This window comes from Xiphophorus hellerii, chromosome 16, assembly GCF_003331165.1.
Source record: "Xiphophorus hellerii strain 12219 chromosome 16, Xiphophorus_hellerii-4.1, whole genome shotgun sequence".
Taxonomy (NCBI): Eukaryota; Metazoa; Chordata; class Actinopteri; order Cyprinodontiformes; family Poeciliidae; genus Xiphophorus; species Xiphophorus hellerii.
The window spans coordinates 25,077,125-25,099,985 of NC_045687.1; the positions used below are offsets into that span (position 1 = coordinate 25,077,125).

Genomic DNA, 22,861 nt, shown 5'->3' on the forward strand with positions numbered 1-22,861 from the left:
CATCAAAGAACAATACAATATTGAGTTGTTTCTCCCCACTTCCTCCCTGTGCTTGCTCGAGGTCAGCGTTTGCAGTCTGCTATTAGTTCAGTGCTATTAGTGTTGGATTGATTTTATATTATTTGATGGAACAGAGCTAATGAGTGTAGCATAAGGTTGTGTTAGAGTGAATTAGGTTGAGTTCATTGAATATGGACTGACGATAAACTGCAGTTATTGTTGACGCTTGCTGTAAATTAGCGTAATAAAAACAAACAAACAATTTCCTAACCCCGCAACGAGGCTGATAAGCGTGTTAAAAGTCCCTTGGTTCTTCCAACAAGGGTTTCTTTTTATTTATTGATATATTTTTGCTTTCCTTTAGCCTCGTCACTTTGGATGCTGTGAGTTTAATGAAGCAGACATGATGAAACGTCAGGAAAAAGCTCACTTCCGTTACACGGAGACGCGCCTCTCCGCCTCTCGTTTTCACCGCGCTGCATTCTGGGAAACCCAGTTTATTTCTGGTTTGGGAACGATGGCAGGCGTGCAGCCGCCTCCCCTCCGCAGCCTGGATGATTTTCTGCTGAGCTCGGCTCGTTTTGCGGTGCCAGATGTGCGGGACCTGGACCGCTGGAACAACCGCATGATCAACAACCTTTTGTATTATCAAAGCAATTACTTCCTGTCCGCGCTGAGCGTCCTGCTCCTTGTGGGGTAAGTTTCATTATCCTGACGTCCTCCCTCAGATCATTCCTTTCTCTCCTTCTCACAGTTTTTCTTTACTCAACTCTGTAATATTCTCGGTGCAAATGGACATTTTATTTGGGATTCTCCGCTCGCTCTCAGCAGCCAGTGTTTCATGCAGCTGGTTTGGTTGATTAGTTCCCCCACCTTGGAGATGCAGGGGGTTCGGACCAGGTCTCACCCTGCTCGGCTCTGGTCCACTTTGTCCAGGAAGGGGCGCTGTTCGTGGACGGGAACCTTTCTTTGATGAAGTCAAAAATAACAGGTGTAAAATGTTGCCCACGTTTACATACAGGGCTGCGTCCTTTTCCTCTTGCCACTCACATCATTTAAACTGAATCTCTAAAATGTTTAAATACTAAAAATTGGGTTTTGAAATGAAAATTCTGAATAGAATTGTGATACTAAATATCGGAATCGAATCCAATTACTAGAACTAGAACTGAAAGGTTCACGTCTCTAGTTAGCTGTACTGTAGAGTTGGAGGTTGTCATCAGCTGGAGTAGAAAAAGCTAAAGCTGTAAACTGTGAAAGGATCAACAGCTGGACATATTTCAGAATGAAAAGTCCTTCATTTAGGACACGTGTCAAACTCGAGCCCCAGGGGCCAAATCTGGCCCGCCATAGCTTTTTATGTGGATCTTTTTATATGGATCACTTAGTTCCTCCAGTTTTACACCAATCTGCAAAAGTCATACAGAATCCACAGATTCCCACATTCCTTCTGAATTTTACTGGAATTTTTTTCTTCAAATTGGCCAAAAACATTGGGTTTAAGTTACTGCTGCCACAGCCTGACTTGATGTCAAGTGACTATGGTATAGATTTTTTATATTTTTTAATATATTTTATAGATCATGGACTACAGTCCATGTTCGATATGGCGAATAATAAAAAGTTACGTTTAGCATCATACATTAGCGCAAATATCATAAAAATTCCTTACAAATATTTATAAATTAACATCACAAATCTGTGATTTTGATTGCAAAAAACCAACAAAAAAAACCCAAACAAAAAACATATGGCTCAAAAATATTCACAAAACCCTGGATGGACTGACCAGTGTGGAAAGATGCTCAATATAATTGAATTTTAAGAAAAGCTTATTGAATAGTGAAACAAACAGCTATTTATTGATATTTTAACAGTTTGGTGGGTTTTATCAATACCTACAACCGGCCCTTTAAGAAGACTTTCAGATTTTTGATATGGCCCAAAATGAAAATGAGTTTGAGACCCCTGATTCTAATGAGTGGCAGATGAAAACTAAAACCTGACTTGAGGAGAACAAAGGGGCCTTTGTTCTAAAACAGGGCTGCACCGATAAATCGGCAGGGAGTTCCTTCATTTTGGGAGATCGGTGATCGGCCCATGGTTACATATGAAGCTAATCTTATCCACTGATCTTATCTTCCTCAGCAAAGGTCTAAAAATCAGCTACTGTCCTCTGTGGCGTCAGCTACTGTTGACGCCACTCACCAGGTCATGTCTGCACGTTTGCAGTTAACAATAGTGACCCCACTGTTACCCACTCAGTGACTTTCTTGCTACATTTAGCATCTTGGAGAAAAAGAAAGTGTAGGCAAGAATTGGAATGGGCAGGTCAGGTTTTTCAAAGCTGGGTGATCAGTGCAGCCGTCTCTGAAGATTTGTGACGTTATTTTCAGGCTCAGCCAAAATATTTTTTCTCATGTGAAGTGAGGATGTTTCTCTTCCCTCAGGTATTTCCAGCCCATCCAGATGTTTGTTGGGATGACGGTGGTCACCGCGTTGTTCCTGGGTTTCGTCTGGGTTGCGGAGAACAAAGCTCCCATCCGCCGTTTCCGTAGAAACCACCCATTATTGGCTGTGCTCGCCATTCTCTTGGCCAGTTACCTCTTCATATCGGTGTTGGGAGGAGTGACTGTGTTCCTGTTTGGAATAGCAAGCCCAGTACTGAGTAAGACTGTGAACACACACACTGCTCTGTATTCATCGTTTCAGGTCTTCAGTTTGTTTTCTGCCTGGTAGTTGTGACGTTTTTTCTTTCAACAACTGAACATGTTTTGAGTTCTTTACATAGATGCATCCCAGCAAATAAGAATATCATCTATTTGAGTAATTCATTTTGAAAAGTTAATCCTATATATTATAAAATAATAATAAATAAAGGGGCATGTTTGCTATTTATGATGATTATAAAAAGTGAGTAAAAAGCCAAAATATCTTTTCTCAGAACATGTGAATCATCAGATTAGTGAAATGATTTTCAGTCCAGTGTAGCATTGAGCGATCAGCCTGTAGTTCAGGCAGAGGTCGCGTTAACCGAATATTTTCCGTATTTGACCGTTTTTTTTTTTTTTTAAACGACCGGAAAATTTGAAACCCGTCGGTCATTTGACAGGTTATAATTAACACCCCTGATTGGTGCACATGGGCAGACATTATAGACTTTAAGCAAAGATTTAATCGCAGAAGCAACTAAAATCAATCAATAAAAAATCCTTTCTGAATATCATCTCATGGACACTGAACTAAATGCGTCTTTCTGACCGGGAGCTGGCAGCGTGTTGAAGAGTTACAGACCGGACTCTTTGGAGCGTCTGGTTAGGAAGCTCATACCAAACCTTTGGTAGAAATGGTGCATTTAATTCCAGTCTCCATTACATACAGTACAGAGAAAACTAAAGAGAATGCAATGTTGTGTTAACCATTTATAGTCTAAACAGAGGAGCCGGGAGTTTATCTTGAGGAAATAAATAAAGGTGCAGAAATTAATTGGACCGTAACATGTACAGTACGCTTCACAACCAGTGTGGACGCAGCTCCGCCACTGCGAAGAATTAAACTTAACTCATCCTCCGGTTTTAACAAATGGAGCTGGAAGACATTACCCTCCTACACCCAGAAGGAGAGCGACGCTCAGAAGCGCGGCAGACGTAACATCTGTCCGTTTGGGGAGGCGAAACCACACAAAAAAATCCTCGCAAAAGCGCACGCCCAGAGAGAACAGGGTTAAAAAAAATAAAAAAGTTCAATTGATCGGTTTGGATCAGCCAGAACCAACTGACCGATGAACTAGCACAGATTTCTTTGCAGAGGCGACCAGGAGGAATTTATGAGGCTGTGTGTTCAGACCCCCAGCAGATGAAGTGCTGGTAATTTAAGTGGAGTCATTTAATTTAATTTATTATAAATTATTGGGGCCACAGTCAGTGGTTTTTGTCACGGAGAAAAAGTTACTGTAGATGCGTTCATATGCTTTATGTGTGATGAGATCTGGATTCACGATTCAACTCGGTGAATATTAACTAAACCACACAAAAATGCGGCTAAATAGCATATGTTAATATGATTGTAATTTGACGGGTAAAAATAGTACATGACAGATTTTTTAAAATGCTGTCGGTCAAAAAAGTCTAGCGCAACCTCTAAGTTCAGGCTCATCTCTTCTTCTTTTTGACAGTTCTCCAGAGATTCTCAAGTGTTTGCTGGTTAATCCAGCACCATAATCTCAAGGTCATTAAAGAAGGTGATGGCCCTTCTGTGGTGTGCTCAGAACGCAAGTCCTGCTGGGAAATGACCCCACCATGTCAGGGACTGCTAACGCTTTCATCTGGTCTCATGTCATTTTGTCATTGTCTGAGAAACTGAATTGGGATGTTGATTAAATTTAAGTTGACAGAAATAAACACTTTAGAAATACAAATATACATAATGAATCTATTCATAGGTGCTTCATTATCTGAATTTAATAACTTAAAAGAAATGTTTTTTTGTTGTTTTTTTAATTGAAATGCACCTGAGCATGTGTTTACTGCCCCTTATCCATTGAGATTAGTGAAAATCATTTCTGTTTTGATAAAGAATCTGATCATTTGTTTTTTGGATTTATATATTGTCTAATAGCAGAAGTCAGCTCAGGATATTTTCCCCATAATGGTTGTAAAATAAAAAAAGAACCAAAAGAGAAACTTTTATTCTTTATTTTGTTGTACATAAAAGGTTGATTAGTTTGTACCTGTGTGCTTCCAGTGGTTCTGGTCCATGCGTCGATGAGGCTGCGGAACCTAAAGAACAAGCTGGAGAACAAACTGGAGAGCATTGGCCTGAAGCGGACCCCCATGGGGCTCCTGCTGGAGGCCCTGGGGCAGGAGCAGGAGGCCGGCTCCTAAACGCCGAGCAGGGGTAAAGGTTCACCTCTTCTTTATTTTCTGATCAGAAACCAGAAGAAAATTGACCAAATTGGACAAGTTTTATAGTTTGACAATTTTTGCACATGTGGTTATGGTTATGGAGTGAAGGACTGAAGGTGTTTCCCTTTTTATTGTGGAACCATTTGTAGTTTCATCTGTCATTCTACCCAGCTGGTCTAAACGCCTTATGTTAATGTTTACAGGATTTACCAATGGAACAAAAAATCATTTTGCATGAATACATGAATACATCATGTTGTAACAATGAAGGAGCAAACAGGCTAGACAAGCGATTTCCAACCTGGAACTTGAACTAGACCTCCAAACACCCTGAGTGTCCAGAGCCGTTTCTCAGCTGTTGCACCACACATACATGCACGGCCCCACACACACACACCCCCCCCCCACACACACACACCCACACACACACAACAACTAAGAACTCTATGTGGAGTAGTGGCTGGCTGCTTATTAATGTAGTTTTAGATAATGAAGAAGCCAGTGTGATCACTGATCACTGATCAATGACCTTCTTAATTGCTGATAATTTCTTTTTTGACAAAGACATTTCCTCTTCCCATCTGTGATACTCTGTAATGGAAGCAGGAAATGGTGATCCTCTGATAAACCTTCAGTTAAGCAGCATGTGTTGAAGGTCATTGCAAATATATTTGTGAAGACCGACTAACAGGACACTGCCCCCCCCCCCCCTCCCCTCCCCCCCCCCATTAGCCTCCATGGATTAGCTGGCTCTGTGATGCAATAAAGGGGCGGTGCCAAGCGGGGGAGAGGGGCCCCTGACTAGGCCTTTTTATAACACTAAAACACATCAGTTGATGATTTTGTTGCATTACGTGTTTGTACATTGTGGTATTCAACCTTTAAAGGGCCAGTAATTATGTATTATCCAGGCACATAGAGCCTTTTTATAGTGCAATTAAATAACTATGTCACCTTTACTATCTATAAAACACAATAAAAATCAAATATGACTTAAAAGAAATTTAACGCTTTGAAGTTGGGGTTTTGTCTCTTTAAATTCTTCTTTTTTTTCTGAAAAAGTCATAATATTGCGTCTCTATTAACCGTTTAAGAACATTTCTACCAGCGTTTCACTGAAAAATAGTTTGTAATGAGCTCAGCAGTTGCACATTTCCACCAGGTGTTTGCTAATTTCTGCTGGCTAGTCTGAAGGAGCTGAGTGGGAGAGTTTTGGGGGAAAGCAGCTCTGTGAGGTGGAAGCTTGGAAACTGCTGATCTGACGATGAGCTTAATCTCAAAGGTGGGGCTAGCGCCACCCATGGGTGAATGGTTGCCATGGGGATTAAAGGATTTCTCAAATATCCATGTAAAAATCGAGACAACCCTCCAGGTATGTTTTGGTGAGGTAATAACATTATAATATGATGTAAAGCTCTAAAAGTTGATTTTATGTGATACTGCCCCACTTAACCAGTGAAAAGGCGATCATTATCGAGTCTGTTGTTAAGGACAGGGAACCAGGAGAACAGGTAAAAGTGACCAAGTAGTTACTGCAGTTTACAAAATAGGACATGTCAAATAGTTTTTATTTTTTTTTGGTGAAAGTTTAATTTTTCATGCACTTTTCTTCAGGTTCGGGGGTCTGATAGATGTTTTTTCTTCTTCTTTTAAATGATAATTAACATTATTATGTGACTACCATTGCTTGGTCCCCAAAGGCTTTGTTTACACCAGACCATTGCCTGGAAACTGCCGCCGTCTTCTGATGTTGATTAGGAAGAAGTTCCACGTTTAGATAAAACTGGTAAAGAACAGTGGTGATGTGAGGGATTCTGCTCACCGGTGCCGTGTAAATGAGCGACTGGATCGCAACGAAAATGTTAGTTTACCTGAAGGGCGGCTCGATGTAAGTGGGGCACAAGTCTCAGCTGGACGTTGGGTTTGTGCTGCCGTCTTAAACTGATCACAGCACATATGATAACTTGAGACAGATGCCTTTACTGATTCTGACTGAACCAGGATCAGTGAAATTATACTCACACCATAATGCTTTTAAATATCCATGGTTGTGTTTGGATGAGAAGGATTGTCTGGTAGTCCTTGTTGTCGGGTAAACCAGGTGGTTCTGAAACTGATATTTATTTACAAAGTTACTGTTTTCCAGATTATGATCGTTTTTAAATTGATTACATAGGAATATGCTGATTATCAGTTGCATTATGTGCGATAAAGATAATGTAGAAAATCAGTTCTATATGGCTGCAGATGAAGAATCTGTTTCTTGATATACCTGAGAAACACATTAAAGATTTTTTCTAAATGTCTAAATTTATCGTAAAGCTTTTGGAGAAGAAAATCTACAGAATCCACAAACTGATCAATCTGATCCAACTCATTTAACTGGTGGATCTCTGAGTGATCTGATTTTCCTCCAGCTGTGCTGAAAGGTGCAGAGCGGCGTCTGCTGCGTGGAAACATTTAACCCGGGAGCTGAGCGCTCAGCAGTGTTTGGGTTTTTACTGGTAACACTCTCTCCCTTATTTAGCTGAAATCTTGATGAGTAGAAACAAAACAACTTAACGGACTCAGGAAAACAGGTTCTACTGAAGTTTCAGTAATACACAAGGTTTCAGTTTTGCTCTTCTTAATTCAGTTGTAGCATTTGGTTTGCTTTTTGCTCACAGGTCAGATTTCACAAGTTCCCACTCAGAAAACCACTCGTGATATTAACTCGTTTCCTTTTGGGAAACGTCCTGATTGGGAAGTTCAAGTTAAAACTTTTTATGAAGAAGCTGAAAGTGTTTAATGTTCTTATTGTGAAAATGAGGATAAATATTAAGTTATGGTAGTTTATAGGATCAGAGTGTGTCACCTGTGGCTCTGAAGCTTCAAATGGCTTTTGGACCGTCAATTATGGATTTTAATAACTTAACATAAATACAGAACCAACTAAAGTTTTAAAATATAGACATAACAAATGATACCTTTAGAAAAATATACTTTTTTTATGAAGCAAACGGATTGAATTTCCACAACAGAATTTCATTAAGTACAAGTAACATTTTTTACTATAAACATTTTTCCTTGTCATTAAGTTGGAACTTTAATGACTTTTCCCAAGAAGGAAATTTTCTTTTTGCAAATGTTTGATCTTCATTTTAAAACCTAGAAGTCAAAATAAAATTTTAAGCCGACAAATCAAATTTCCTTTTGCTCAGATTACACATTTTCTAGGTTGTCTGTTCTTCTTCTGTAGCATCAGTGGCTCTAAATGACTTGATGTAGTTGGACGGAGGCAGAAACGGCTCTTTGAGATGTAAAGGTTGCAGACTCCTGGTCTGAATATTACAATGTGTGTGCATTTGATTTTCTCAGCTTGGTATTCCAGTGTGGTGTTGTGTATTCATTCTTTAATATGACTGTATTACCTTGAGCTGCCAGAACAATACTTTATTATGAGAAAGAAACAAGCTGGTTTATCTACAAGTAAATGAAGTTGTTAAAGATTTGTATTTGTATGTAAACAGTGGCTAACATTTCCAGCTCAAAGTGCCATTTGATATTTTACATGTGTATGTTTCTGTTTTTTCTTTCTTTCTTGTATAGTTAAACTGTTTCTCTGTTTTATTAAATGTTTTTGTTTAACTGTCCCAGTATGGATTTTGTCCATTTGTCTTAATAAAAACAATGCTTTTTTCCTGGAATGTGTCATCTAATTTGGGGGTGGGCTGTCTTTGAGCTGCAAACCTGTAGAAGTGTAAACAGTTTGTGTCCAGGATGTGTGGGTTCTGCAGAGATTTCAGTTGCCCTTTTCCCAACCCCAGACCTGGTTTAAAACTGCAATATCTACGTTTTCTAATTGTTTTTAACATACTGTATTTGTTAAAACTGTCACCCTGTCATGACACAACGGTACGAGACAGATAATCTGTGAAAAGATTGAGCTCGTCTGCCTTCTACCTGAAATACTAGTAGAAACAACCAATCAGAACCTGGAGGCGGGTCTTAGCGCTGTCAATCATCCTCTATGTGGTGCTGCTCATTCCACCTCTCCCTACATCCCCTTGTTCTCTGCTGCGGTGCAGCTAGCAAAGTCTGTCATGAATGCTAACGCTAGTCATCATGGCCACTGATGATGGATAAACGGTTTTCCTGGAACGACGAGGTGTTTCTCTGCCATTAGTACATTTAGCAGCAAGTACATGAGTATTATTGACAGCATTAAGCTCGTCCTCTTGACTCCGATTGGTTGTTTTTGGTCAGTGCATTTATTCAGACAACTGCAGACGAGGTAATCGATCTTTTCACAGGTTATGTCTCATACCAAACTGTCATGACATGGTGGCAGTTTTAACAAATTTGTAAAAAATAATTTTTTTATTAAAGGTTCTTCAGCTTTTAGGGCCCTGTGGAGACCACATCTCAGCTCCTCTCACTGTCCTCTGCAGGTCCCTCCTGTCTGCTGAGCTGCAGAATGTGAACATTGTGAGGAGAAGCTGTAGAATCACTGTTGACTACTGATTATGAAGATGGATTTTTAGGAATAAAAAAACCTTCTGGGAAGATGTGAATTGGCCAAATTGTCACCCACATTTAGACAACTCTTCTCACATGTTTCCTCCGCTGTTCTCAACACTCAGCAGGAACTCTGACTCAGTGGGTCTGCCTGTGTTTGGAGGACGAAGCACTGAAATGTGTATCCTTGTTATTTCTTAACACTGTTGAGTTCCCAACACAAAGAAAATCCTGGAACCAGACAGCAGGCAGGAGGATGATGCAAGTTTACGCTGTTAACAGCAGAGCTGCCACACACCAGCAGAGCAACATACACCAACAGAGTGACACACTCCTCTGGTAACGGTGTGAGTCACCAGGAGGAGGAGCCTAGCGCAGGCCAGCTGCTTTAAAAAGGCTCAGCTTCTAACTTTGTCAGAACAGAAAGAGAATGGTGGAAGTGAGTGAAGGTGACTGGATCTGAGCTGCTGACCGGTGAACACTCTGCCCGGTAAGAAACACTTCAACTAGATCCAGATTTCTACTGACTGTCAGTTTATCTCTGCTGTGATCTCAAACTTCATCAGAAAGTCGTGTCGTATAATCACAAGCTGCTTGTTTTCTTAGCTGTTTTGGACCTCAGAGTGACTTTGCTGATTCCTAGGTTATTTTGTAGAGATCTGTTTATGATGGCTGGAAACATTGTGTAACATGTTGTATTGACAGACTGTTGGGGAGCATTCATAGCACCATGTAACAATGAACTTTGACTTCTCCACATCTTCCCTAATCTTACAAATTTAGGATTCACTTCAAAAATCAATTTTTTCCAACCATTTTTAACTCCTCAGTGGTTAGGTCAAATGAAGATGTCTTCATTGAATTAAGCTGTGAAATGTTACAGAATATAGATTTTTTAATTTTTATTTTGCCTAAAGGATGTGGCTTATTTTTCTGATTTTTTTTTTTAACAAGACAAATTAGTAACCATATAAGGAATGACGACATAATGTGTCAATAATTAACAGTGAATAAAGTACTAAATACCTTTATCTGAGCTTCATGTCTGGAGTCAAAAGGCAGCAGAGCCTGAAGCAATAAGTAGATTAAAATGGATTTAACCACAAAGACGTGTGACTTTGTCTGAACCAAATATTGGCTTATTAGGTTTAAAGCAAGAGATCTTTTTTAACAACAAGTCAGCATGTCTTATGAAGAATGTAAAACTAAATATGTATGATATACATTAAACAACAGGCTGTTTCAGACAGGGCATATTTTTTCCCTCCATAATAAAACCCATCCAATCAGAAAAATCCTCTGTTTTTTTAGATAAATTATTATTTTTTTCACTTTCCAGGCTTATATGCTTCAATCAACTTCAGCTGTAATAACCAGGACATGTAACATTTTTAATTTTGACATACATGTCTTCCATGCTGTTTTTGTCATAGCAACCCAGAGGATGAGGTTCATAAGGTATCAACAGACTGTGTTGCTCTGGCATGGAAAATGAAACCAGAAGGAAGTGTGTTTATTAAGCAAGACAAATATGGCTGGTTACATCATGTGGCAACAGTGGAGAGGAAAAACTCCCCTTTAGAAGAAGAAACCTCCAGCAGAACCAGAACCAGAACCTGCCTCAGTTCGAGTGGCAAGACAAACAGGCAAAAACAAACAGATGAACTGATGACTTTCTCTGGCTATGAAAAATAAAAAGTTAATAACAGAAGAGGGAGACGTTCAAAAGAATACATTCAGGATGCACTGTACATGACTTACCTAAAAATGAGCAACAAATCATTAAAACATACAAAGTTTAGCCAGAAAGACGAACATTACTCCCAAAAGAAGGTTTATTTATTTCATTAGTTCCTGTGTGTGTCAGAGAAAATAACGAGTGTTTCCCTTTCCTGTTTTTTTCCTGTGCGGTCTGAAGGCACACCTCTACTCTGAAGAAGACCCACCCTGATCACCGGCCAGAAACTCATCAGAGATCTTTCTCTTGTTAGAGTGAAGCAGCATGGCATGTTTGCTATCTTCAGTAATCTATGAAAACAATGAAGAGAAAATATAATTTCACAATTTAACATAAAATCCAAACTACAGTTACACACGTGCTCCCACAGAGACCCATGTTATAGCAGTACTTGTTCTGGACGGATCTTCTAAGAAGAGAAACAGCACAAACCAAAGGACCATGTTACACATAAAGGAATACTTCACAGAGGGACTGATTCAGATGGCCATCCTGTTGAGTCTCTGTAGAGTCAGGGTGGATGTGGGACTGGAGGCGTTTATGCCTCCATCCTGGTGTGAGCTGATTCTGGGTCCGTCCTCTGCGCTGACACACACAGAGATCCTGAACCTCCGCAACCGGTACAGCCTGCACCCCAAGACGGTGGATCTGGATCAGTTCTTCACAGCGCGCAGGCTGTTGGGCTGGGTCCGCTCTCTGGACCGGATACAGGTAAAGAAACACACCCTCATAAGGACCAGCTTTTCTTCAGCCACTCACACCATGAGCTTGTATATATAGAAATTGACCAAAAATGTAAAAGTGTGCACCCAAATTTGTGTGTTGTATCATCACTTCCTTCTGAACAGGAATATTTAATCACTTCCTTTAGAAAAAACATTTAAAATTGAATTAAAAGAATTAAACTGAATAAATCATTTATAAGGCATTTATGTTGCAAAGATTTCATAAAATATGAAGAATGAAGAACCGAAACAGTAAAATAACAAGAACAAGTTCCCTTTGAAGTAGGGAAAAAAACGCCTAAATGAGATTGAAAATAAAAAGAGGATCATCATAAAAGGAGGAAGCATTATCTGCTTTATTACTACAACAATCTGTTTCTAATTAAAAGTTCATATAGCCTATGTTTGTAAAAAGTCTTTATCTGAAGCTTTTCTTCACAGGTTCCTCAGGCAGAGCTGGAGACATGGCTGGTCCAGCAGGAAGCAGGTCCTCTCTCTGGACGATTTCCTGACCAGAACTCTCTGATGGACAGAACACCGGGTCAGGTAGAGAGAGTCCAAAGTGAGCCAACGATGGAACAAGGAGAAGTTCTGGATGGTCTGGAGGACGGAGAGCAGGTATGCCAGATGATCACACATCATGGTGGTGTCTGTTATCGCGCAATAGTCAGCTCCGCCCTCTTCATCACAACTCCCTTGGGCTGACTACTGCCCAGTTCTCCGTCTAACAGGTCCGGAAAATCTCTGAGACCCGGGTATTACCCTAAAAGTGCTCTATGAGAGATAATCTGTTTAAACTGGTGGCGAAAGCGATTCGTCTAGCTCTAACTACCTCCAATCCAGAAGTTACGACCCTTTGCAGTTAAGAAACAATCAGCTAAGTAGCCTTTGCAGCTGCATAATTCCAATAACCACTTCTGTTAACGGTAGCTCACTTTCTAAATTATAACTCGCTCTTGGAACCGGCTAGATTAGATTTAGTGACTTGGATATAAGTCCCAGGGTCATTATTTACACTCACCAAAGGAAATTATGAAGCCTCCTAATTTCTGGAATCATGTACATTAGTTTTACCTTAATTAAAAGAACTGAAAAATAGTCAAATGACTCGATTAATTCCAATGTCCACCAACCTCATTAGAATTTTATAGTATGAATTTATTAAGCACGCTTAAGCAGGGATATGCGACATACAAATCAACAATCAATTGTATATAATTCAAAAACAGTGTAATAAAATTTACATGTACAATCATACTACCCTGTCTCCTTTCCCTATCTTATGTCGCACGTTCTAAGATGGAATTTTAGGAAGCAGATTCAACTCATACCCAGACGATGGTGGATCTTTTGGCAACAGGAGTTTCTAGCATCCTTGGTCGAGGCCTTTGCCTTGTGTGGAAAAGTCCTCCTTAGAAAGGAAACAAAGCAGAACGGGTCCGAATCCTTTTGCAGAACCCAGTTCCTTGTCCCTTAGGGATCTTTGTCCTTCCTCCAAGTCTTGTTGCAGAGTTTGAAATTGTTGGGTTGAGACGGGACCGACGGTCGAATAAAGAACCGGAGCTGAGGCGGTGGGATCCAGTCCTTTCTTAGCGGTGTGAAGTCCGAGCTCCCCCGTGGTTCTGAAGTGCGGTCCGTTGCAATCTGCTCCTTCGTGTTGTCTCTTCTTCAGCGCCGCTGGACTAGGAACGGTTGGTTCCTCTTTTCAGCCCGTTTTTATACACTTCTCTACCATATGTGTGTATGTAGAGTGTTCGGTTTACGTGACTTCCTGAACATCTGCTGCAAAGCCCCGATGTCCCCTCCTGTCTGCTGACTAGTGTGGAAAGTCCCGTTCTTCCCCAACCCTTGTCGATCTTAGCCAACTTCACCGTACCACCCTTCCTGTGTGCTCTGGCCATCTGTTCAGAACCGCTTGCGACATTTCCTGTTATCAGGACCTCACCCATAAATTCCTCTTCTTTCTCTAACTCACTATATTATCTGTTACTATTCATTAAACACATCTATCCTGTATTACTATGAAATTGATTTCAAATCATCACAACTTTTGATATTCATTAACAATAAATCACATCTTTCACTTATTATAAATCATCAGACATAAATTGTTGTTGTTACAGATCATTACTCAGACATACATTTCAGAATGTTATTCAGTGATTACTTATATCCTATATCATACATATACAATTAATTCTTATTATAATCAAATCACAGGATTGCTGTATTTTTCTCTCAGGCTTCTATACACCTTTTCTGCATGCACCCGAAAAGATCTCACACCCTATGCCAGTTTTCTTGACAGTGGGCAGCATGATGCATCTCTGTTGTATTATTTACATAGAAAATTAGCCTCCCGCTTCCCAGGAAGGTTTAACGTAGCTTAAGGTCTGACTCTGAACAACTCTAGTCTCCTCTAACCTTCCAATAAATGTTGGACTAATGTTCAATTAAAACTATCCAACATTGATCTCAATAGAAATCCAACATGTTTGGCTAAAGAAATAACCCAGCAGTATTTTCTGTGAACCAGTGGTCTCACGCTGCACTGCTTGAGAGCCAGAGTCCTGTAACGTTTCACTGTGTCTCTGGTCCTCTACACCAGCATGCAGCCCAGCTGTACAGAGACACTTCTAAAAGCTGCTGGAGACCAGCAGACGAGTTACAGACACCTAGTTTATGTACTGGGTTGTTCTAAGTATTTTTCTAATAACTTGATGTAAACGTATTGCTTTCACTCAATGAGAGTTGAGATTGAATGTAGAACCAACCACTGTAAAACTACATTCTGGTTCTCCACATTAATGGCTACAACAGGAGATTCAAGGATTCCTCAAACATGCATGAAAGAATCAAAGCAATGCCCCATGTATGTTTTCCATTAAGTAATAACATTATAACATAATGTTACAATAACATCAAAAATGTACATTTTAAATAATACATTCACTTTAAGAAAACAAGATATCTGTGTTCTGTTAAACAGTGTAAGGTCAGAGATATTTTGCTGTGCAAAATGAAACAATGTGGGTTACTGTGACGTCTTTTGAAAATATGAAACCATTTATCTGTAATAAGTAATAAGAATAGATAATATTAAAAGTGTTATTTCAAAAAATTACCCTTCTGGAAGCAAAATTATTTAGTTCTTAACAACTTTAGTTCAAGATAAACTTTAGTAGTGACCCTCTGAAATCACCACTGTTGTTGCCGGGTTACCAATAACTCTCCATAACCCGGGGTGTGAACCAATGTAGTGGCTTTGTTTAGGGTAAAGATAAAAGCTGAGCTCGGTGGCATGTGAGACACTGAGTCAGAAACTGATGAGTCACCAGCAAACCTGATGTCACCAGAAAAATGAAGCAATGAACTCAGTTAGGCTGCAACGCCTTGTAAATGAACACTTCTGCTTCTGTTGCTGTGCCACACACTCTGACTTCATTCCACAATATAAAATGAAAATCAAAGATGTTTGTTTAGTTACACTGACATGTTCTGCTCCCATTTAGAGGTGTGAGGATATGAAGCGGCCTGTTTTTTCTGAGCATATCTCCAAGCCTTTCTGCTGGGCCGGCCCTTAATGTTTCTGTTTGAGTTTTGTAACGTTTTCCTGCCACATCATGCTCATCATGCTTCATTTATAAGCCTGGCTGTTTAGCCAGGCTTATAAATGAAGGCCCCGATCAACGTTGTCAATCCAGCGCAACCAACACACATTCCTTTAAAAGGAAGGAATCCTTAAAAAGTAGTCTGTCCTTTTAGAGCTTTGGGTTCAATCTGCAGCTCCGAATCTCTCACTGGAGAGACTGACTGTTTCTGTAGCTGCATGTTTCAGCCTGAAAATCAATTAATGTGGCCTTGACCTCTGACCTCTGTCTTCATATTTCTGCTTCGCATGGCCTTCCTAACCTAGAAATCCTTCAGACATGTCCACCCACGAAGCACTGCAGCATTCTGGTCCTGGGTTCCAACCCCAGCCTGGCTTCTTTCTGCTTCAGGTGTAGATTCTCTCTGGGAACAGTTAACTAGACATAGATAAATATCTAAATGCAAATTATCATTGTGCAAACAAATGAACAATCTGCCAAAAAATAGACTTTTTATCTTAGAAAGATTTGGTAAAAATACTGGGACAAGAAGGACAGTAGGAAGGTAGTTACAGTTCACATCACTAAAAGCTGCTTTGCTGTGCAGGACAATTCCCGATTGTCCAAACTGTGGAAAGCAAACAGGACTTCAAACTTCAGATTGTCAATGTTAGAACACAGAAACCAACACCAGTGATGGAGAGCCAAGAACATCCTAGAAGGCAACAACCTCTTCTGCTTTGGAGGCTGCGTGGGATTAAAAGCTGCAGCTGACTCTCAGTGTCAGATTTCTTTGTGAAAGTCAGCTGCAGCACACAGATCTATGAGTGTGTTGCTCCTTTAAATGAAAGTGTGTACAGCAGTGTTTTGAAATCCCCCTCCTGTATTAAATATCAGGCGCTGTGCAGTCAACCTCGTGACTGTCTGTCTTGTTTTGAAACCTGATCATCACATCCTGACTCGTACTTATATGTCCCAGTTTTGCAATCCACCTTGTTTATTTCTTCTACACATGATCACAAACAAGCAGCCAACCATAAGCAGGACGACCTCCGTCACATTCCACTAATTCCATTAATCTACCAGAACTGTTCATCAGAAAAATAGTTTTTAAACTTCAATCATTTTTTTCAGACTGGATATGTGAAATAAAAAAAATCTTTATTATTTAATCTTTAATATTTTATCTTGAAAATTTGTTTAATCTTGAACTTTTGGTCATTTATTTCTTTCTTTTTCTATTTTAAACGTGTTCTGTCTGGCAGTGTGTCGTCTGAGTCAACAGACGACCCAACAGGCCCAACAGATTTACTTTCAAAAGTAGAAGGCTTTTAATGCATATATATATATACAGTACAGACCAAATGTTTGGACACAACTGTGTGTCCAAACTTTTGGTCTGTACTGTATATATATATATATATAAGTGATATATATATATATATATATCACTTATAAATATATAAGTGATATATATCACTTATATATATCATCACTTATATATAAGTGATGATATATATATCATCACTTATATATATATATATATATATATATATATATATATATATATATATATATATATATATATATATATATAATGGATATACATCCATTAAATGTATATCCATACATTTAATGGATATATATATATATATATATATATATATATATATATATATATGTATGTATATGTATATATATATATGTGTGTGTGTGTGTGTGTGTGTTACCATATTACTTTGCTAACACTTTATTTGAAGGGCTGACTGACATGACATCGTTATAAACATGACATAAAACTTGTCATGAACATGAAGGAACCTTCATAAATGTTTATAACTATTGTCATGAAGAATTATTTGGTAAATAACGACACTTTTAACACAAAGTTGACACTTTTTTTTAAAATTAATTATTATTATTATTATTTCTTTTTTTTTTTTACCCCTCCAGGGGGTCTTTTGTGGGCTCTAGTGTCCCTTATATGACAGTGGGCTGACAGGAAACGGGGAAGGAGAGGGGGGAAGACATGCAGCAAATGTCGTCGGGTCCAGGAGTCGAACCCGCGACAGCCACGTTGAGGACTCAAGGCCTCCAAATATGGGTCGCGCTAACCACTACGCCACCACAGCACGCCCCAAAGTTGACACTTTTAATGGATGTTTCATGCAAGTTTTAATGGAAATTAAAAGAGTCATTATTTACTGAATAATGCCAAATTCACAATTTTAATGGACTTTAATGCAACTTTTAGTGCAACTCTGCATTATTTACAGAATTTCACTTCATGATAAAAGTTATAAACATTTATAAAGACTCCTTCATTTCGTAACAGGTGTTACATCATGTTTATGACAGTGTCATGTCAGAGGTTTCCACTGCCCCCGTCCCTCTCTAGCCCCACCCCAGATGTCTGGACACTCATCACTCCTCTGCTGTTCTTTAGAGAACTGATGTTGACAGAAGTGATGAATCCTTCGACATGCTCCCTGAAAATCAGCCACTGGGCCTCGACCTGGAACTCCAGTGGCAGGATCTAATGGACATCCTGGAGCCTGAGGTAACAAACAGAGTTAGAAGGGATGCAAATGCATGTGATGAACAAAAAAAGAGAGATTCAAATATACAGGACATGAAACCTCTGAAAAGATCATAGATACAGATGAAATAAGATGAAACTGTAATCTTTTATCTGCAGAACACAGATGTTGAAATGATGACCTGTTCAAACCGCAGCCCTGACTCAAGAACACCTGCGACTGCACCAGGTGATGGGTCTGAAGCTCCGCCCCCATGTCCCAGCACCCGTCCTGGGACAGAGCCTCTCACAGGAACCTTCTGGCAGCAGGGTGAGCCACACGGGGCAAAGAAAAACTCAACCTTGGATTGAGCTCTGATTGTTTTAGATGAAAGTGGACCGAATTGTTCATTAGCTGAAAACTAAGAAATACAAAAGAAGCAGAGATTTAAAATATATCATGAATTCAAAGAGAGCTTTTTATTATTATTCAAATATAACTTTTCCCCCCTAATACTTCCTGTTTGTTTTTAGATCTGTTTGGGACTGCTAACCAGCTGGAGCAGGAGCCAGTTCTGCTACCATTGACTCCCAGTGATGAACTGGATGAGGACGGTTCAGTGATCAACACAGGCTTCACTTTGGAGAACTCCAGGATGGACTCCTGGACAATTCCTTCAAACTACACTGACCTACTGGACGAAAATCCTACAGAAGACACTGACGAAGGAATGAATGGTGGAGATAACTTGGCAGCCTTCAGCATGAACCTGCTGACTCGGGACATTTCTCCATTCAGCTCAGACTCTCCTTCATACGATCTGAAAACTCCTAGTGTCAGCCAAGCATCCGGAGGGAATGATCTGGACCAGGACTTTGGACGAACATCATCCAGTTCCTTTGTGTTGGCTGAGGAAGATGCAGACGGTTTTCCCAGCCACATCAGTGACCTGTTGAAGGATTTGAACATCTTGGAAGACATTCAGTTGTTGGCTGGAGAACTGGAGGAGGGATTCAGTCCTGAGCTGGAAGCCAGATCTGGAGAGGAAGAGCAGCTACACTGTGATGGAGTCCATCAGGTAGCTGACAGAAGAGGCAACTGGATGGAAGATCAGGAGCAGAGCAGCAGACTGGGAGGTATTTCACTATAGAGAGTCCACCGGCTTAAGGAGCAGAATTATTAATAAATCAGGCCCAGTTTAAAAATAATATCACATTTGTTTTTTTGCCATCCAGCTAAAAATAAATCATTCTGTCAGAGGGAAAAGTGCAATAACACGAAGACATCGAGGACACCAATACTTTTTGAAGCATCTTGGTTTTCTAGCAACTGATTCTTTAATTTAGCAATATTTGCCTTTTTTACTTCACAAAAGTTCCTAACATGTATCAGATTGTGAGAAACTTTCTTCTTCATGCAACCCCACAGATCACATGTCAGCTTTACTTTTACTAGGCCATTCCAAACACTTGTATTTCCTTGTGATGTCAATGTGTTTCCTGATTTGGATGGAGACTTGGCTCAATCAAGCTAAAACCTCACTTCAGCATCAGCAGATACCTAAAGGTCATTGGTCAAACTGACGAGTCGGGAACCTTTCAGATTTCACCTGAACTAAAACTTCAGCTTCCTCTGGTGGAGCTGTGGAGCCGTTGGCTGTCTCCCTGATCATTTTCTGTTGGCCATACTTTACATTTCCACATATTTACATAATTTTTTCAGACACACCCAGGTACATGTAAAGTATTTATACAGTAAACTTCTACTTTGACTAACCCCTCAGCCCCACGCTGAGGCTGTTTGTCGTGAACCTGACTCCTCTACCAGACACCTGGGAGTTTGAGCCCAGGTGTCTCAAAACTCAAAAAGACTAAGTCTCCCCTAGATGAATCAAAAAGGTGTGTCAAAACAAACTAATGCAGCTGTGTTATTGCAGATTTATTCATTTATTAATGCTCTGAGCAGATTGATTTGACAGGACAACACATGTAGTATTTAGAGGAAAAAGGGTTTTAATGGCTTCTAATGTGCAAATTTTCTTTTAAAGCTGACTTTAGATCTGGGTGAGTAGACTCTAAAGATCTGCTCTAGATTATTTTTTAACAACTTTCATAAAATCAGAGGCAATGTCACAAATATTCAGACTTTGAAGAAACAAGCTGTGAAGCTGTTTTGATCTTTCCTGTTGCGTCCTCCTAGATGTCTGGGCGGAGGCGGAGGTGGAGACGGACTCAGACTCTGGCCTGTCTCTGGACTTCATCCACAGCCCTTCTTCCTCCTCTTCTTCTATTGTTTCTGAAGGCTCAGCGGACGATTCTTCTTCATCCTGTGCGTCGGCTGTAGGGAATGTGTTTTCTGACGAGGTGGACAGCAGTGATGAGGACGGCTCAGCTGGATCTCATTTAGAAGTGGAGGTGACTATTAAGCAGGAGGAGGTGGAGGAGGACATGGGAGCGGTTGGAGGACATGGCGCACCACGGTTCCCTGCTAACCATGAAGATTCCAAACTATTTCCAGGCTTTTCCTGGCTGGAACACATCGACCATGATCACACCTACAACAACCCGCCCCTGTCCTCGCTGTCCTCTCCAGCTCCTGGGACGATGTCCCCCATACAGACTGAATCATCAGTGAGGGCCGGCAGAGCCAGGCCGTGCCGCCACTCCTCCTCCAGCCTGGCTCCAGAAACTAAAACCTGGAGCCGAGACAAGGAGCGAGCCCGGGCCCTCAGGATCCCTTTCTCCTACCAGCTGATTGTTAACCTGCCTGTAGAGGAGTTTAACCACCTGCTGAGTAGCGGCCAGCTCAGCCAGCAGCAGCTGACCCTCATCAGGGACATCCGGCGGCGTGGGAAGAACAAGATAGCTGCTCAGAACTGCAGGAAGAGGAAACTAGACGTTCTGCTAGCGTTGGAGGAAGACTTGAAGGCCCTGAGACTCCAGCGCTCAGAGCTGCTGCAGGAGAAGCGGAACAGCCTTAGGCGCCTGCAGGACATGAAGAGCAGATTTGGGAGGTTGTACCAGGAAATCTTCTGCCAGCTGGCGGATGACAACGGCAGGCCGCTGGACGCCACTGAGTACACGCTTCGTTTTGGACCTGATGATACAGTTACTGTGGCGTCAGTCAGAGCCAGTCAAAGCAGAAAAAAACACAGAGGTGTGAAGAAGAGGAGGAGCTGAATAAGAACTGATCAGGTTGGAACCGGCAGGATGAGCTTCCAACAAGGACCCGGCAAAGCATGAAACACTGACCCTCCTGACCTCTGGATGACCTCAACTGTACACAACAGATGTAAACCAGGGCTTCTAAAATTTTCCATTTCAAAATGTTATGCTTTTCCAGACTCAGTTTCTTGTAACTTCTGTTGTTTTTAAACAACATTGTAGAAACTTGAGTATAAAACATGTCGGTTTTCTCCTCCTGAAGGAACAGAGCTAAATCTGGCTTCTGCTCATTAAGGAGTATTTTTACTGTTTTTGGTATTTGGACAAACTAAGATCAATTCGAATCGTTGGTACTTAGAAAATCTGTGAACTGGATTATGCTTGAATAGATACAAATCTGCTACATCAGTTTTTATCAAATGATATCTCAATGACTTGGGGTTAAAACAAAATTATTCAGACTGAAGAATGATGATTCTGATGTTCTGCATGTGCATCTTCGCTTCTTAGTGTAACGATTTCATACACAAGAAGAAGACATGTTGCCTTATGGAGAACAGAGAATCCCAGCCTTGGCCGGAGCACCGGTCATCTTCTGTTGAACAGAAGGGGGCGCTGGTCAGCAGGCAGCGGACCACAGGTGGACGTCACAGCGAAACAAAGAGAAGCTTTTCACCGGCACCATTTTGTAAAGACACTAAAGGTGTAAAGTTCCCAGCGCAGCCTGGCGCCGCCCTGCTGCCTCACCTTCAGCACAAAGACTGAAACTATTGAAGATCGAAAAGGACTTGAAATTTTGTAACTTTTGTTGTATTATACTTTTTTTCCAGGATGTTGATTTTACCTGTATTAGTTCTATGTAAAGAACAATAATGCATTAATGTATTCAGAAGTGGTGGTTGGGTCTTTTCTGCAGTGATCTGCAAGAAAATCCTGTCAAGAAAAGAAATGTGTAGAAATGTGTTCATACAAAGTCAGAAGTCATTTGTGGTAAACAGAAAATCCAAATATACTTTATTAAGTATAATGCTCCAGTTTGACTGTCTGTTCCTTTAACCTGGGTTTAGATGCAGACTCTAAATTCTGATTAGAATACTATACTATAATATGTTACCAGAACAAATGATTAATCAGATGACCAAACTTAGAAAAATTAGTCAGAAAATATAACTTTGCACTGATATACTATCTGCTGGCAGTAAAATTAAGCAAGCTTTGAGCTGGTGGCTTCACTCTCCTGTTAAATTTCCCTCAGAGCTCCTTGTTGGATCAGCTGCTCTCAGGTGTCTTGAAGTTTCCCCCACAACATGAGAACGTCTTGAAGTTATTAGTGACATGAAAACTTCAAACTTCAGCAGTTTCTCTTAATGTGGGATATTTGTGATGCCAACCAGTAATGTCTGGTTATTATTGGGGCGAGTGTCACTTCTTACAGTGATCTCAAGCACATCTCCCTCTTTCATAGCAGTCGGTGTTCATTTGTGTAGTGAATGATACCACTTATCATCCATGACCCAAGTGGCAGATGCAGAAAACAGATAAGGACTCAAGCAGCAGCCTGCAGTAAACCCAGATCTACAGTCCTTCCACTGAGAGAATAGACTTTAAGATACTGTTTATAAATCAGTGAACAGTTCAGCACCACAATACATTCAAGATCTGCTCTTATATCAACCTTCCAGACCTCTGGAAGGTTGGCTCTGCATCCAGAAACTGAAGACATG

The 22,861-nt window shown here is 40.4% G+C and overlaps 2 protein-coding genes across 3 annotated transcripts; both read left to right on the forward strand.

The window, feature by feature from the left end:
* The first annotated feature begins 473 nt into the window (after window positions 1–473).
* On the forward strand, window positions 474–8,590 carry praf2 (PRA1 domain family, member 2). The gene is made up of 3 exons (XM_032586638.1): window positions 474–696; window positions 2,451–2,668; window positions 4,744–8,590. Exons 1-3 carry the CDS (start codon window positions 518–520, stop codon window positions 4,881–4,883), a joined length of 537 nt encoding a protein of 178 aa, XP_032442529.1. The 5' UTR covers window positions 474–517; the 3' UTR covers window positions 4,884–8,590.
* A 1,096-nt stretch (window positions 8,591–9,686) lies between these two features.
* nfe2l1a (nfe2 like bZIP transcription factor 1a) lies at window positions 9,687–22,166 on the forward strand. 2 transcript variants are annotated; one of them, XM_032586641.1, is made up of 7 exons: window positions 9,687–9,891; window positions 11,320–11,850; window positions 12,306–12,482; window positions 17,901–18,014; window positions 18,153–18,303; window positions 18,507–19,109; window positions 20,173–22,166. In XM_032586641.1, the coding sequence occupies exons 2-7, from the start codon at window positions 11,581–11,583 to the stop codon at window positions 21,150–21,152; spliced, it is 2,295 nt and encodes a 764-aa protein (XP_032442532.1). In that variant the 5' UTR covers window positions 9,687–9,891; window positions 11,320–11,580; the 3' UTR covers window positions 21,153–22,166. The 2 variants fall into 2 exon arrangements, with proteins under 2 accessions (XP_032442532.1, XP_032442531.1); XM_032586640.1 differs by lacking the exon at window positions 9,687–9,891 and having other exon boundaries at window positions 10,804–11,850.
* Window positions 22,167–22,861: the final 695 nt, after the last annotated feature.

Bases quoted from the DNA above. Each gene is read 5' to 3' on its own strand.
- praf2 (XM_032586638.1), top strand. From the start codon at position 518: ATGGCAGGCGTGCAGCCGCCTCCCCTCCGCAGCCTGGATGATTTTCTG. The intron at 697-2,450 runs GTAAGTTTCATT...CTCTTCCCTCAG, and splicing joins AGCGTCCTGCTCCTTGTGGG to GTATTTCCAGCCCATCCAGA. The intron at 2,669-4,743 runs GTAAGACTGTGA...GTGTGCTTCCAG, and splicing joins AATAGCAAGCCCAGTACTGA to TGGTTCTGGTCCATGCGTCG.
- nfe2l1a (XM_032586641.1), top strand. From the start codon at position 11,581: ATGTTACACATAAAGGAATACTTCACAGAGGGACTGATTCAGATGGCC. The intron at 18,015-18,152 runs GTAACAAACAGA...TTTTATCTGCAG, and splicing joins TGGACATCCTGGAGCCTGAG to AACACAGATGTTGAAATGAT. The intron at 19,110-20,172 runs GTATTTCACTAT...GCGTCCTCCTAG, and splicing joins GCAGAGCAGCAGACTGGGAG to ATGTCTGGGCGGAGGCGGAG.